At 43.9% G+C, this 14,408-nt stretch overlaps 1 protein-coding gene across 10 annotated transcripts in view; it reads right to left on the bottom strand.

Moving 5' to 3' along the window:
• The window catches only part of FBRSL1 (fibrosin like 1), an 857,080-nt gene that overhangs the window by 439,201 nt on the left and 403,471 nt on the right, over window positions 1-14,408 (bottom strand). For all 10 annotated transcript variants that reach the window (XM_063964683.1, XM_063964685.1, XM_063964688.1 and 7 more), the window contains one exon: window positions 1,885-1,986. In XM_063964683.1, coding sequence (XP_063820753.1) covers window positions 1,885-1,986 — 102 coding nt within the window. The remainder of the gene's footprint in view (window positions 1-1,884; window positions 1,987-14,408) is intronic.

The following is a 14,408-nucleotide window of genomic DNA, read 5'->3' as shown; positions in this document are numbered from 1 at the left end:
TGCCCCAGTGGAGCTTACGATCTATATGCCCTATCACATGTACATGCACACACATTCACAGTAGGGTTAATTTTTTGTTGTTGTTGGGAGCCAATCAACCTACCAGTATATTTTTGGAGTGTGGGAGGAAACCGGAGTACCCGGAGGAAACCCACGCAAGTATGGGGAGAATATATATAAACTCCGCACAGGTAGAGCCATGGTGGGAATCGAACCCATGACCTCAGTGCTATGAGGCAGTAATGCTAACCATTACACCATCCGTACTTCCCATATAAAGACACAAGGCAGAGTGCTTTTATACAGATCAAATTAGTGTGTGTATAGTAAATTTATATTACACCTTATATTACACAAGTTTTCCTAAAGAACACGGAAATGTTTTCCTAAAAACACTGATGTCTGACATCAGAATCCCTATTTGTAAACAGTTAACATCTCTTTTGTTGTATATACTCATTCATTTGCTATATCATATCCTTAGAAACTGCACTTGCTGTTGTCATCACAGTCGGGAATAAAATTATTGCCAAGGCTACAGCAGATTTATATACACAGCAACTGTAAATTATTGTAAAGCCTGGCATGCATTATGCAATTATCAGCCCGATCTGCAGACTATTGGGCAGATTACTGCATAATGTATAGCTGCGACTGATCAGCCAAGATCGGACAGTTGGCCATGGAATATCTTCCAACATGTCCGACTGATCCGATCATTGGTTGGCCACATCTGGCAGTGTCCAATATTTCCCCTGTTCCTTCACAGGGGAGGAACAGAAAAATGTCTCCTCCCCAGGGGAGAAACGCAGATACTGTGTGGACATCTCAGTATATGGCCATGATAGCGGATGGGTTTCAGGCTGTCAAGACAAAATGTATGAGCGCAGCTCTCCTTCTTGGAATACTTTATATATTTACAATAATGGTCTGTGCTCTGATCAGACAGCAGGTTAGGTCAGTAATACCCCTTTTAGACCGCCTGAGACGGGTTGCACCCGGGAGCCTGACAAGGGAGCTCCCAGGGTGCGACCCGCCGTCGATGTCTGCAACCCGGCACATTGCCAGATTGGTGACAGCAGCGGTGACGGCGCTTGATCGAATGATCTCAAAGCGCCACACGTGCATACAGTGTGAACGGGACATGGGTCGTATCGTGCGGTGTGCACAGCGAGCCGGATTGAACACGAGTTCAACCCTGCTCGCTACAATGGTTGAAATACCGGGTCACTCGACCCAGTATATTTTCCCTGGCACCTTTCAGACCGCACAGGAACACGGGTTATGCGCGCTCATGTGCCAATAACCCATGTTTAAAGATGGCGGTCTGAAAGGGGTATAAGAAGCAACATCAGGACAGGTACTGTAGCTATGAACAGAGTGACCATTTTAACAATAAAACCTGTACCCATATCCAGTACCTCTACAAACGTACTGAATTCCCTAGCACGCCTGATCAGTCTGTCCCACAGCTGTTAAATGTTTATAAAAACCAATCTCTTTAGAATTTACCCTAATCCCATCCAATTTTTATCACACTAATGCACCCTCACAGCTGCCCCAATGCACCTCACACCCATACTGGCTCCTTTTGTTTCAGTTGCCTATTAGAATGATAGCTCTCATGAGCAGGTCTCTCCCTCTTCTTTGTTTGCATACCAGCATTTATTTTGTCTACCCTGTTTTATGTACATCCTGGCATTCCCTTCCCTATTATTTGGCGCTGTGAAATATCTTGTGCCTTACAAATCGATGATGACAATAATAATAATAATGATTTTTTTTTTTTATCTGAAGTCTCCAAAAGTGCACAAACCCTGGTGCGAGGTGATCCTAGATTTATTGCTGGAAACATGTGAAAGAGTTTCATAGGCAAAGACTTACATCACTGAGGCGATCATGGGAGCTGCTGCGCTGGGAACTCATGGCTTCCTTGATGCTGTTATCCTCATCATTTCTGCCATTTCTGTTCCTGGACACTTTGACCTGGAAAAGTAAGAAATATGGCATTGGTAAGCAGACCACCTAAGAATAATTTCAGATCCATAAAATTCTATAAAGACATGCTAAACCTGTTGTGGGAGTCCGATTGTTTCAGGAATATCTGTAAACCACGGCTTTCTTTTAAAGTACACTGGCTTGGATTACTGGCCCACTGATACATTATTGGCATACTGTATGAACTAGTATTAACGCTGGTATAGACTGGGATTACAAGGTACACAGATGTAAACTGGGATTACTGCCACACCGCAATAAACTGGGATTTCTGGCCCACTGATACAGACTATGGCTACTATAGGTTTAGATTATTGCCACATTTCTATAGTTTTAGAATACTTGCAGAGTTATATAAATTTGGATTACTGGCACACTGATATAGATTGGCACATACAAATAGATTTAGAATATTGATACATTTAGATTACTACCACACTGATCTTGACTGGGATTAATGCAACACTGGTGTAGACTGGGATTACTGCCACACTGATCTATACTGGGATTACTGCTACACTGATCTAGACTGGGATTACTGTATACAGTTATATAGACTGGAATTACTGCCACACTGATCTAGACTGGGATTAATGTCACACTGATCTAGACTGGGTTTACTGCCACACTGATCTAGACTGGGATTATTACCACACTGATCTAGACTGGGAGTACTGCCACACTGATCTAGACTGGGATTACTGCCACACTGATCTAGACTGGGATTACTGCCACACTGATCTAGACTGGGATTACTGCCACACTGATCTAGACTGGGATTACTGCCACACTGATCTAGACTGGGATTACTGCCACACTGATCTAGACTGGGATTACTGCCACACTGATCTAGACTGGGATTACTGTCACACTGATCTAGACTGGGATTACTGCCACACTGATCTAGACTGGGATTACTGCCACACTGATCTAGACTGGGATTACTGCCACACTGATCTAGACTGGGATTACTGCCACACTGATCTAGACTGGGAGTACTGCCACACTGATCTAGACTGGGATTACTGCCACACTGATCTAGACTGGGATTACTGCCACACTGATCTAGACTGGGATTACTGCCACACTGATCTAGACTGGGATTACTGCCACACTGATCTAGACCGGGATTACTACCACACTGCTCTAGACTGGGATTATAGGCACGCAGGTAGAGATTGGAAAGAGGAGATGCTTTATTTTGGTTTATTTATGCCTAAATGCAATATTTTAAATAATTTAGACAAGCAAGAGGATGCATAATTGTGCCTCCAAATGATTCATCTACTGCACATTTGACTTTTTAGGCTATGTGATATTTTTTTTCCTTTTTCACAGGTGTCCCATTCCCAAAGGGTCCCATTCAAATGAAAGCAAATATATTTTGTAACATTATTATAAACACTGAAGCTTCCAAACAATGTTACTATATTCTTAATCATTTGCGTATTTTCTAAATATTATCAAGAAATTACCATAACCAATACCTAATCGAGAGGGGTCATATTAGTGCTGTCGGACTTAACGAAACTGCGCACAGGAAATCAAATTAGAGGCCTTGGCTGCTGGTATTAACCTGCTTGAGTTAATATACATTTTTAGATGTACCATGGATGTTAGGCCCCTATTTGTTGCTGGAAATTAAGAACTGCTGCAAGTGGCTGTGACAGATCACGTCCATTTACACCTGCTGGCTGTGACTGGGGGAGACACCTGCCTTAAGCCATCATCAATTACCCTACTAACAAACGTTTCTGCAGCCGACACAAGAATTAATTACGGCAGACCATTTTACCAATCATTATCAATTGCAATACAATATTATACAGTATAGTATAGTGAAGGGATACAATGTAAATGATCCAGTGTGACAGAATTATGGAGAGTGACTAGTGTTGTTGGGTGGGGTAAAAAACACATCTAGGATAGGGACATATTTCTATATAAAACCCCATGCGTTAGATATGGGTTTGAGAACACACTAAACATTATGTTTACGGATATACAGTGAAAACACATGTGCACATCTGACAGCGGTGTACTCTATGCAGTGTATTAAATATGAAAAACCCATACACATGGCAAAGTACTCAATAGAGAAATATAGTATAAATTCCATATTCAGACATTCATACTTCATTATGAGCAACAAAAATATTGGATTTGTTCTCTTAGCTGGTCAATAACAGGCAGCACAGTCACGCCTCTTGGTATAAAAGGTACCAACAAAATATCTTTATATTTTATAATATGCAACAATAAATTATCCATGGATTCCTGTCTACTAGAAGATTGTGTGACTTATGTTACCGTGGTACACATCCCTGCCATTGTCACCCACACACAACTACAGTAAGATGAAGTGTTATGTCACAGAGTAGTCCATACACAGAACAAAGCCACGTTACACAGCACTAAAATGTACCAGTTAAATCTGATGTTCTTTAAAAAAAAATCTTTCAATAAAAAAAATCCTCCATTTTATCAGAGCAGGCAACCTAGCATTTTGACGGTGGATTTGAGACAAAATACGCAATTAGCCGACCAACCAACAGTATAGACTGTCACAAAAACATTTGTCATGTCAAAAAAAAAAGAGGGAGAAATTCTGGAAAGTGCTTGGTGGTAAAAGTGTTAATTTTTTATACAAACACATTATAATTGTAGATGAAAAAAAGATATAACAAATCAGAGAAAGGGTGTTAATTGGGTGAGAGCTTTTTGCCTCGCTGCACATCTACAATACCTCATAGTGCTGGGAGCCTTGGAATGCCACAGGAACACAGTGTCTGATAAGCATCACTTTTCAGATCACAGACAGCAGGCCCCAGCTCATTATTAATAAATACACTTCCATTTATCAAAAGCTGCCTTTGAGCGCAACGGGGAGCCTGGGGCAAAAGGAGACAAATTCTTTTCTTAAGTCGTACTGAAAGGTGGCAAGCGAAGGGACCCTCACCCCCATTAACCCAGCAGAGTTCACTGGCCCCCACTGTGGGTAGAGGTAGATGCTTTTGCAGCGATAAACTCACATTGATCTTGTGCCATCTCAATATATTTGTTCATTATCTTGCGCACACACAGAAGCATTTGGAAATGTACTCGGGGCACAGGCCAAATTGAATCATCTGCCTTCATTTTCCGCACGAACCAAAGCTACAGCTGCTGCAAACAGGCAGAACGTTTATTTATTTATCTAGCCGGCTGGTTTTGCTCTCTGCTAAAGGTGCAAACGGCACTCTTGCTATTTTAATTTTAACCCTTTTCTGCTGTGCCATTTAAGGTATTAAGGTTATCATGTTTTTTTACACGAAACATATTGTAAGCCACTATATAACATAAGACACGGACATTTGAAATAAAATATATATATATATATATATATATATATATATATATATATATATATATATATATATATATATATATATATATACACACACACACACACACACATATATATATCTATATAATATAAGGTCTCTTCTGTGCCCATCACACATGTGCGTCACCCCAATGGCTCCCATTACAGCGAGCAATGGGACAGACCTTAGCTAGAATACTGCTCTGCACAGGGAAGAGGTAATTAATACAGTGGGGAAGGAGTAAGACAGAGCTATATTCACAACTTATATTTAGATTTAGGGGTGTATTCAATAATTATCGAAAGCTGCCGTCTTGTCGGAAAGACGGCAGCTTCCAACAGGTTTAGGTCGGAAGAGGCTCCGACCTATTCAATAGGGGGCCATTTTTTCCGACAAGTCTGGAATTCCCAACTTGTCGGAAAGTTGTCGGATGCACGCGACAGGTTTTAGCCCCGTTTCCGGCAATGTTAAAAAAATAGGATTTTGGTACTTACCAGATAAATCCTTTTCTTTGAATCCACAGGGGGCACTGGAGTACTCTTGGGATATGGACGGGGCGTTAGCCGGGATAGACACATTTAAATATTTAAATTGGTAACTCCCCACTCCCTCCATACTCCCAAGGTACCTCAATGTTTTTTCTGTGCTCTATATAGACGTGGTATCGGATTGCTATTGTCTGGACCAGGCATTGAATACCGAACTGTCGGATCCTTTCCGTTGGAAAGGATCCGATAGGTATTGAATACAGCCCATAGAACTACTCTACACACATTGCAATATATCTGCTCAGTGCAGAGAATACAGAGCCTGATTCAGAGTGAACAGTACACCAGTTGGCGGAGTGCAATTACACTGCCCATGGGCAGGAAAAGGCACACACAAATACGTATGATGTATGTATATTTGCATAATTCTGACACTACACCTGCTTATGCCCTGATGAGAGAGATGGCCGTGTTCTAACAAAGGCAGAGTACAGTAAGGCCATGTTCAATCAACTACAAACAGATGATGCAGATATACGCCTGAGAAAGCTGTATTATTGGCGGGTGGTCAGGAGCAGGTGGGTGATGGGAACAGACCGACATTAGAACACCACTAGTGATTGGCTGTTTAAGAATGCTCCACTGACTATAGTGACTTCATCATCGCTCAAACATAGATGGTACCTTTTTTTGAGTGCATTTAAGTGGTTTTTATTTTTGGGGTGCACATGAGACATGAAGTTGTTTCTTCTGTATTACAAAGGTTTTTCTAGTTTCACAATACCAAAGCATTTTTCATGTATCAATTATTTGCTTAGGTATTATCTATTTTGCCAAATTATCGGTGGTACATACAGTGGCATCCCAACGGTTTACCCTCCCCCTCCCCACAACTAATATTAAACCTCCTGCAGCCTGACATCCCTCCCATAGCCTAAACAAGCACAACAGCAGCATAACTGAGCCGTCCTGCAGCCTAACTACCCACTGCAGCATCTACAGTAAAACTCATACAGCCTGACTCCCTCTGTAGCCTTACCACCCCTTTTCCACTAGCTCAAAAAACCCGGGTTTTTGCCCGGGGGCGCGCATCGACTCAGGTTTTTTGGTAGTGGAAACGGCTCCCTCAGAAAAAATCCGGGTCAAGTGACCCAGGAATCCTACCCGGGTAGCTACCTGGGTTGGACCCGGGAATGACCCGAGTAAGGGTGTAGTGTAAACAGGTTATCTGGCTCATCCGACCCGGGATACGTTTACAGCATGTTAGAGCCCATACCTCCCTGACCGCAGTTTCCCGTGGGCGGTCGGGAGGTTGGGGGGGCAGCGCATGCTGTCATCACTGCTGTCTGTCATGCTATGCAGACAGCAGCGCTGGCAAGGAAAGGGTGTTCCCGGAGGCTGGGTGCAGAGTGCTGGGCTTGCCCCAAGCGTGACGGTGGGCAGCATCGAATTGGGGGCATGGCCTAACGGGAAAGAGGCCATGCCCAGAGTGTCCCGATCTGCTGGTTTTCCTGACGCTTGGAGATGACGTCATCTCCAAGCGCCGGCCAAACAGTGCCAACATGGGATATTTCCGAGTCGGCGCCGCTGTGGAAAGGGGGTCATGTTTTGGGGCTGACCTGGCTTTGAACCGTGTTCCAAATCCCAGGTCAGACTCGCGACTTTAGTGGAAAAGGGGTATAACTGAGCCCCCTCCCTCTCCTGCAGCGTAACACCTTCCCCTGTAGCCTACTCCCCCTCATAGCCTAACTCCCCTCAGCGCCTGATGTGTACTGATTGAAAGAGGTGCTGGACCATCAGGTGCATCTATCAATTATAAGGGCTGTGGAAAAAAGCAAATGAGGTCATAGTATAAGTCAGGCCAAACATTATTATTAGCTGCTGTCTAACTTCTGATGCGCAAGTGGCAAAAATGTCCTTCTCTGAAACAATCCACCTCTACATGAACTGCAGGCCAAGGACACAACCTCTCTATTAGAATGATTTGAAGCAACATAGCGAATACTTTCCTTCCATTATTTCCTCACTAAATTACCTTTAATGACCATCGGCTCTGTTATGAGCCAATTTACCGCCTAATAAATACAAATGGACATTTTAATTACAAATATATTAGACAGAAATAAAAAAGAAGTACTGTTACATAGAGAGAAAATTGCTTCAAATTCCAGATATTAGATATGTCCAGATCATTTGAAGACAAAGCTGCAAATGAAATCTAATTATGAAAATAAATCTATCTATATATATATATCTATATATATATCTATATATATATATATATATATATATATATATATATATATATATATATAAACTATTATTTTCAGAATTCAACACGATCTAAAAAAATAACCTCAGAAACAGAGATGACATCAGATCTAACAAAACAATGTTTGTACAGTACATATTGTGGCTGAGAGGTGTACACAATGTTGAACCCTGCAGAGCGATTTTGCCACTGCACGTGCATAAGTCGCACAGAGCATGTGCCGCGATTAGCTTGTGGTGACTTTTTCGCAAAGTGAGTGACAGGCAGGGAGTGTTTGTAGGATGTAACGGGGAGGTGGGGGGGGACAACGACTAAAAAACAGGCGCATCGTGGGGTCATGTCATAGCTTGAGACTGTGATCCCATACGCAGTTACAATGGACTTGGCTTCTTACTTCCAACTGCCATACTGCGCATCCATAAGGTTGCTCAAAAAAGAAGAGAGATATGGTAGACTTACCTTTGCTAACTCTCTTTCTGTAAAGTACGTAGGGTCCACAGGGAAACAGGTGTAGTGGTGGATCAGGAACTTTGCGTGAGTTTGTCAGAATCAGCAAGTCTAGGTTCGGAAAGAAACCATACACCCTGGCAACGGAGATTAGCCGTCATAACGGCTAAGACCTTGGTAAAGATGTGAGGAGCCGTAGCCAGTCCAAACGGCAGAGCCTAGAATTGGTAATGCAGGTTGCCAAATAGCAAACCGCAGGAACTGCTGATGCAAAGTGGCAATAGGAATATGCAGATACACATCCTGTATATCCAGGGAAACCATGTAGGGTCCCCAGGTTCCATGGCCAGAACTATTGAATGCAAAGTTTCCATGCAACATTTGGAGACTCTCACAAACTTGTTCAAAGATTTGAGATTGAGAATAGGCCTGTGTGACCCGTTGAGTTTTGGAACCAGAAACTGAGGAACTGGCACTATCACTCCCGAATGAAGGAGAGAATTTACCACAGTTTGTTAAATTTGCACCTTTATCTGGTCCAATGGTAGGCCCATTGTGAAATACTGGTCATAACAGCTAAGACCTTGGTAAAGATGCGAGGAACAGTAGCCAGTCCAAACGGCAGAGCCTGGAATTGGTAATATAGGTTGCCAAACAGTAAACCGCAGGAACTGCTGATGCAAAGTGGCAATAGGAATATGCAGATATGCATCCTGTATATCCAGGGAAACCATATAGGTTCCCCAGGTTCCATGGCCAAAACTATTGAATGCAAAGTTTCCATGCAAAATTTGGAGACTCTCACAAACCTGTTCAAAGATTTCAGGTTGAGAATAGGCCAGTGCGACCCGTTGGGTTTTGGAACCAGAAACAGTGTCGAGCAGTAACTTCTGCCCCTTTGGGACTGAGGAACCGGCATTGTCACTCCCGAATGAAGAAGAGAACTGACCAGTTTGTTAGATTTGCACCTTTATCGGGTCCGATGGTAGGCCCGTTGTGAAATACTGGTGAAGGGGACATCCCTTGAACGAGACAGCGTACCTATGAGAGACAACTTCTAGCACCCAAGCATCTGAAGTGGTCGTGTGCCAAACCTGAGTGAAGTGCAGAAGTCGGACTCCCACCTGCTAATACTTAGCACACTTTCTCTGTGAGGAGACCCCTTTAGAACATAATCATTGCGGAGGGATTTTTTGAACTGCACCACTTACAAAAAAGAGCACTGCCCCTGGGAGGGGATTACTGTATACTGACTGCCCTCCCTGCTCATCCTGGTCTCTGTCATAGCCCTACAAGCTCCTCCGCTAGCATTATGAAATACTATAAAACCCTAAAACTGCTAATAGGATTCACATATTCACAAGTAATAAAAATAAAACACGAATGCACAACATTTCTGATGCATATACTAGTGTTACTGTACACGTTTTCAGGGCCGTCTTTTTGTATGGCTCAATGGGCTCTTGCCCAAGGGCCCCAGGAGTATAAGGGCCCTAGGCTGATAGCTGAGGGTCCCTTCTTTCCAGGGGTACCAGATTTTTTTTTAAATCGGCCCTGGGGAACCGGAGATATCTGACTTGAAAGCAGTGGTCCCCATCCAAGCCTGTTAATTGCTCTTCCCAGCCAGATATCTCGGGTTCTGTCTGACTTAGTGTTTTTCTGAGGGTATAAGCCAAAAGCTGTTTTATTTCTCCCATTCAAAGCTAGAAATATATTTTCAGGAACTTGTGATATCTGCAGTCAAGCAAGCTTCCCTTCCACGGGAAAATGATGAATATTAAGCCCACTCCACTATCCACCCCTCCCCTACGTATTATACACCCCCCTGGAAGTCATGTACCAGGGCTTCTTCATTCAGCCCAATACCCTCTTTTACAGTTTATCCCCATCTGTGCAGTAAAGGAGTAATTAGCAGAAATTACTGCTCCAGGTCCTACATGCTGAGCGAAAGATAGAAAACCCCCTACCGCCCGCAGGATATTAAAGCTGCCACTGATAGCACGCAACACCCCTACCGCTGGAGAATGGGTAGGAGCCCAGTGTATTGCTGTGCCCAGGGGCCTACACTGCTGTTGACTGCCCTGCACGTTTTGAAAATTGGATTACTGTTTAATTGTGACCTATGCACCTCATACCCTCTTGTCTCTGTGACAAAACCAATCAAATGAACCCTAAACATTTTCCTATCCAGCCAATGCCACTGTCCTTTTGTTATTACATAAAGGTTTTTCATAATAAAAGGACTAGGGAGTTGTATCTTTATTGCTAGCTCTGATAAATCAGCATGTTATGTAGTTTGAACTGAATAAACATCAAATCACTCAGTCTGAGACCTGGCTCAGAAAAGGACTCTGTCTTTCCTGAAAGGAGCAGAATACAGAGCGGAGTTCAGTTCTAGTGTGTCCTTGTTTTCTGAGAGTGGGAGTTCTAATGCATTCCAGGAGCATCGCTCTGTCCCAGACATAGCTTCTAATTAGATCAACTGGGAGAAATATCCAGCTTGTTTGTGTTATCTCAGACTGACCATAGCTTGGCACCTTGGAGATTACCTATTCCCCTAGATCCTCTGTAATCATGTAGTATGCTCCACTCTGATTTGTTATGCTGGACAGTTTGAGATTTTATTACTTCAGTGCAATGTACTGACACCAGGCTCACTGGAACACAATAGATACATAGATGTATTTCAGTTTTTATATCAGATCATTTACAGTAGGAATACGCAGTTTCCAATTAAACCAATCCATTGACACAGAACTATGGAACTATGAAATACGTGGAATTATAATAAAATGTTCAATATCAAATGTATTAAAATAAATTATAGAGGGAAGGATATATATATTTTGCATTGGTTCCAGGCAATTTGCACTCAAGTCAGGATACTGTACAGTACTGACAATTTAAGTCTTGTGTGTTCCTTAAACTTACCATGATTTTCTAAACTACAGAAGCTTATATAGCACATCTACTCGGGTGTAGTATGGTATGCCGGCGGCCGGGCTCCCGGCGACCAGCATACCGGCGCCGGGAGCTCGACCGCCGGCATACCGACAGCGTGGCGAGCGCAAATGATCCCCTTGCGGGCTCGCTGCGCTCACCACGCTATTTATTCTCCCTACAGGGGGGTCGTCGACCCCCACGAGGGAGAAAATCTGTTGGTATGACGGCTGTCAGAATTCCGGCGCCGGTATACTGTGCGCCGGGATCCCGACAGTTGGCAACCTGAAGACCACATTATATATATATATATATATATATATATATATATACACACACACACATACACACATGCAGGAACATTATAATTCACCAGAATGCAGCTATGGTCAAGTGTTGCACCAGCAGACGTAACATACCACACCTTACAGTTGGGGCTATATATATTTGGACACTGACACACTTTTCATTATTTTGACTGTGTACGCCAACACAATGAATTATAAATGAAACAATGGAGATGCAATTGAGGGACAGACTTTCAGCTTTAATTCAAGGGTTGAACAAATGTATAAGGGTCTATTCATAAAGCAGTGGAAAGAGTAAAGAAGTGAGCCAATGGAGAAGTTACCCATGGCAACCAATCACCTTTTAAATAACATGTGTCAAGTGCATTCTATAAAATTATATGTGTAGTTGGTTGGGCAACTTCTCCATTGGCTCGCTTCTCCACTCACTTCACTGCTTCTTGAATAGAACCCATATGAAAAGTTTAGGAATTGCAGCCATTTTTAAGGGCTCAAATGTAATTGCACAAATACAGGGCCAGATTAGCGGGTAGCGTGCTGAAATGAGTGTAAAGAGACCTTTTTGGGTGACCCAAACGGGTCTTTTCACAATCGCGCCTATTACTTTAGTCAGGTTTAGGTGCTTTGCGTGCCTAAACCCGACTGTAATGGGCGTGATCAGCGAGATAACGGAGGGCATTTGAATATCGCCCCTCGATCTCCTGTCACTTTAGAGGGGTGTGATAAGATTTAAATTCCCCCCTAAGAATTATTAATAAAATGATAATTTTTAATACTCTGTTGACAATCCTTTGCAGGCACTGACTGCATGAAATTTGGAACCCATGGACTTCACTAAATGCTGGGATTCCTCTTTTGTTATGCTTCGCCAGGCCTTTACCGTAGCGGTCTTCAGTTGTTGTCTGTTTTTGGTTCTTTCTGCCTTTCATTTTGTCTTCAGCAAGTGAAGTGTATGCCTGATCGGGTTGAGATTCTGCCTGTTTGATCTTGAAAAACTCTCACGTATCCCAGTGTTAAGCCCCGTACACACGGGGAAGATGTGTGCAGAGCGATCTAGCACAGACCGCTCAGCACACATCTCTCCCCCCGCTCAGCACTCAGCGCGATGTGTGTGGGGGGGGGGATGCTCACTCATAGGCGCCGATTCCGTGGGTGTTCCCGGGCCCGAGCACCCATGGACAATCAGGAGCCAGCCAACCACGGAACCAGCCGCTGCCCCAGTTACTGCTAGCTGCCGCTGCCCCCGCAGTGGATTGAGAGATGCGATGGGGGCTGCTTCCGTACAGTGTTAAGAAAAAAAAAAAACCACCAAAAATGGCCACCGCCAAGGAGGAGACAGACGCCAGTGGTCACATTTGACTTCTAGCGTCTGTCTCACCAGCGGCGGACATTTTAATTTTTTATTTTATTTTTTAACTCTGCAGCCCCCAGCGGGTCTCTCTCAATCCACTGCGGGGGGCAGTGGCGGCTAGCCGAAACTGGGGCTGCTCTATATGGGCCTGACTCCGGGTACACCGAGCTATACTCTATGCCCTCATCCTGTGCCCGGCTCCCAGCTGCGGACAGATTCTTTCCCCAGGACATCCCGGGCCCAGTACATGAGAGTCAGGAAGGAACTCCAGGGCTGCAATTTATGTGTAGCACGCCTGGCCCATCAGCTAAGTATCTACATGCATATCTATGTACACAGGGCAGATATGCATACACATATGTAGACAGGGCAGATATACAGTATATACACATATATGCGCACAGCAGTAGTGGTGTGTTACTCCCCATATGTTTACCACTACGCCCCCCTCCCCCAGGACAGACTGTATGTGTGTGTTTGTGTGCGTGTATGTGTATCACCCCCCCCCCCCCCCCCCAAGTATGTGTCACCATGTTGTGTGTCCCCCCCGGGCCCCAGTGTGTGTGTGTCCTCATGCCATCCACCCAGAGCCCAGTGTGTCCCCTCCCTCCCTGAGGTGTGTCGGTGGGGTCCCTAAGCATATTTTTGCACCTTGGCCGACCACTTGCTAGTTCCGCCACTGGCTAGCAGTATACTTAGTAATGCCCGTACCCACCCTCCTATACTTTGTTGGCAACGCGCATGAAACCCCTAGCAACATGCTAGAGACCACTGACAACGCGCATGAAACCCCTAGCAACATGCTGGAGACCCCTGACAACGCGCATGAAACCCCTGTGAGCATGGAACCAGTGCATGAAACCCCCGACAATGTGCATGAAACTCTTGGCAACGAGCATGAAACCCCTGACAACAGGCAGGTCATTTAAAAGTAATTAGAAGACTTACTGTGTTGCATCATTTGTAAGGGGTATTATTGTGTGTGAGGCATAAAATGGTGTCAGGGCATAATATGTAATTGACATTACAGTGTGTGGCATATTGCATAATGGGCATTACGGTGTGTGGCATATTGTGTAATGGGCATTACGGTGTGTGGCATATTGCATAATGGGCATTACGGTGTGTGGCATATTGTGTAATGGGCATTACGGTGTGTGGCATAATGTGTAATGGGCATTACGGTGTGTGGCATAATGTGTAATGGGCATTACGGTGTGTGGCATAATGTGTAATGGG

Source organism: Pseudophryne corroboree, chromosome 1 (assembly GCF_028390025.1).
Source record: "Pseudophryne corroboree isolate aPseCor3 chromosome 1, aPseCor3.hap2, whole genome shotgun sequence".
Taxonomy (NCBI): Eukaryota; Metazoa; Chordata; class Amphibia; order Anura; family Myobatrachidae; genus Pseudophryne; species Pseudophryne corroboree.
The sequence above is the reverse complement of the archived record's forward strand: the minus strand, read 5'-3'. Positions and strand labels throughout refer to the sequence as shown.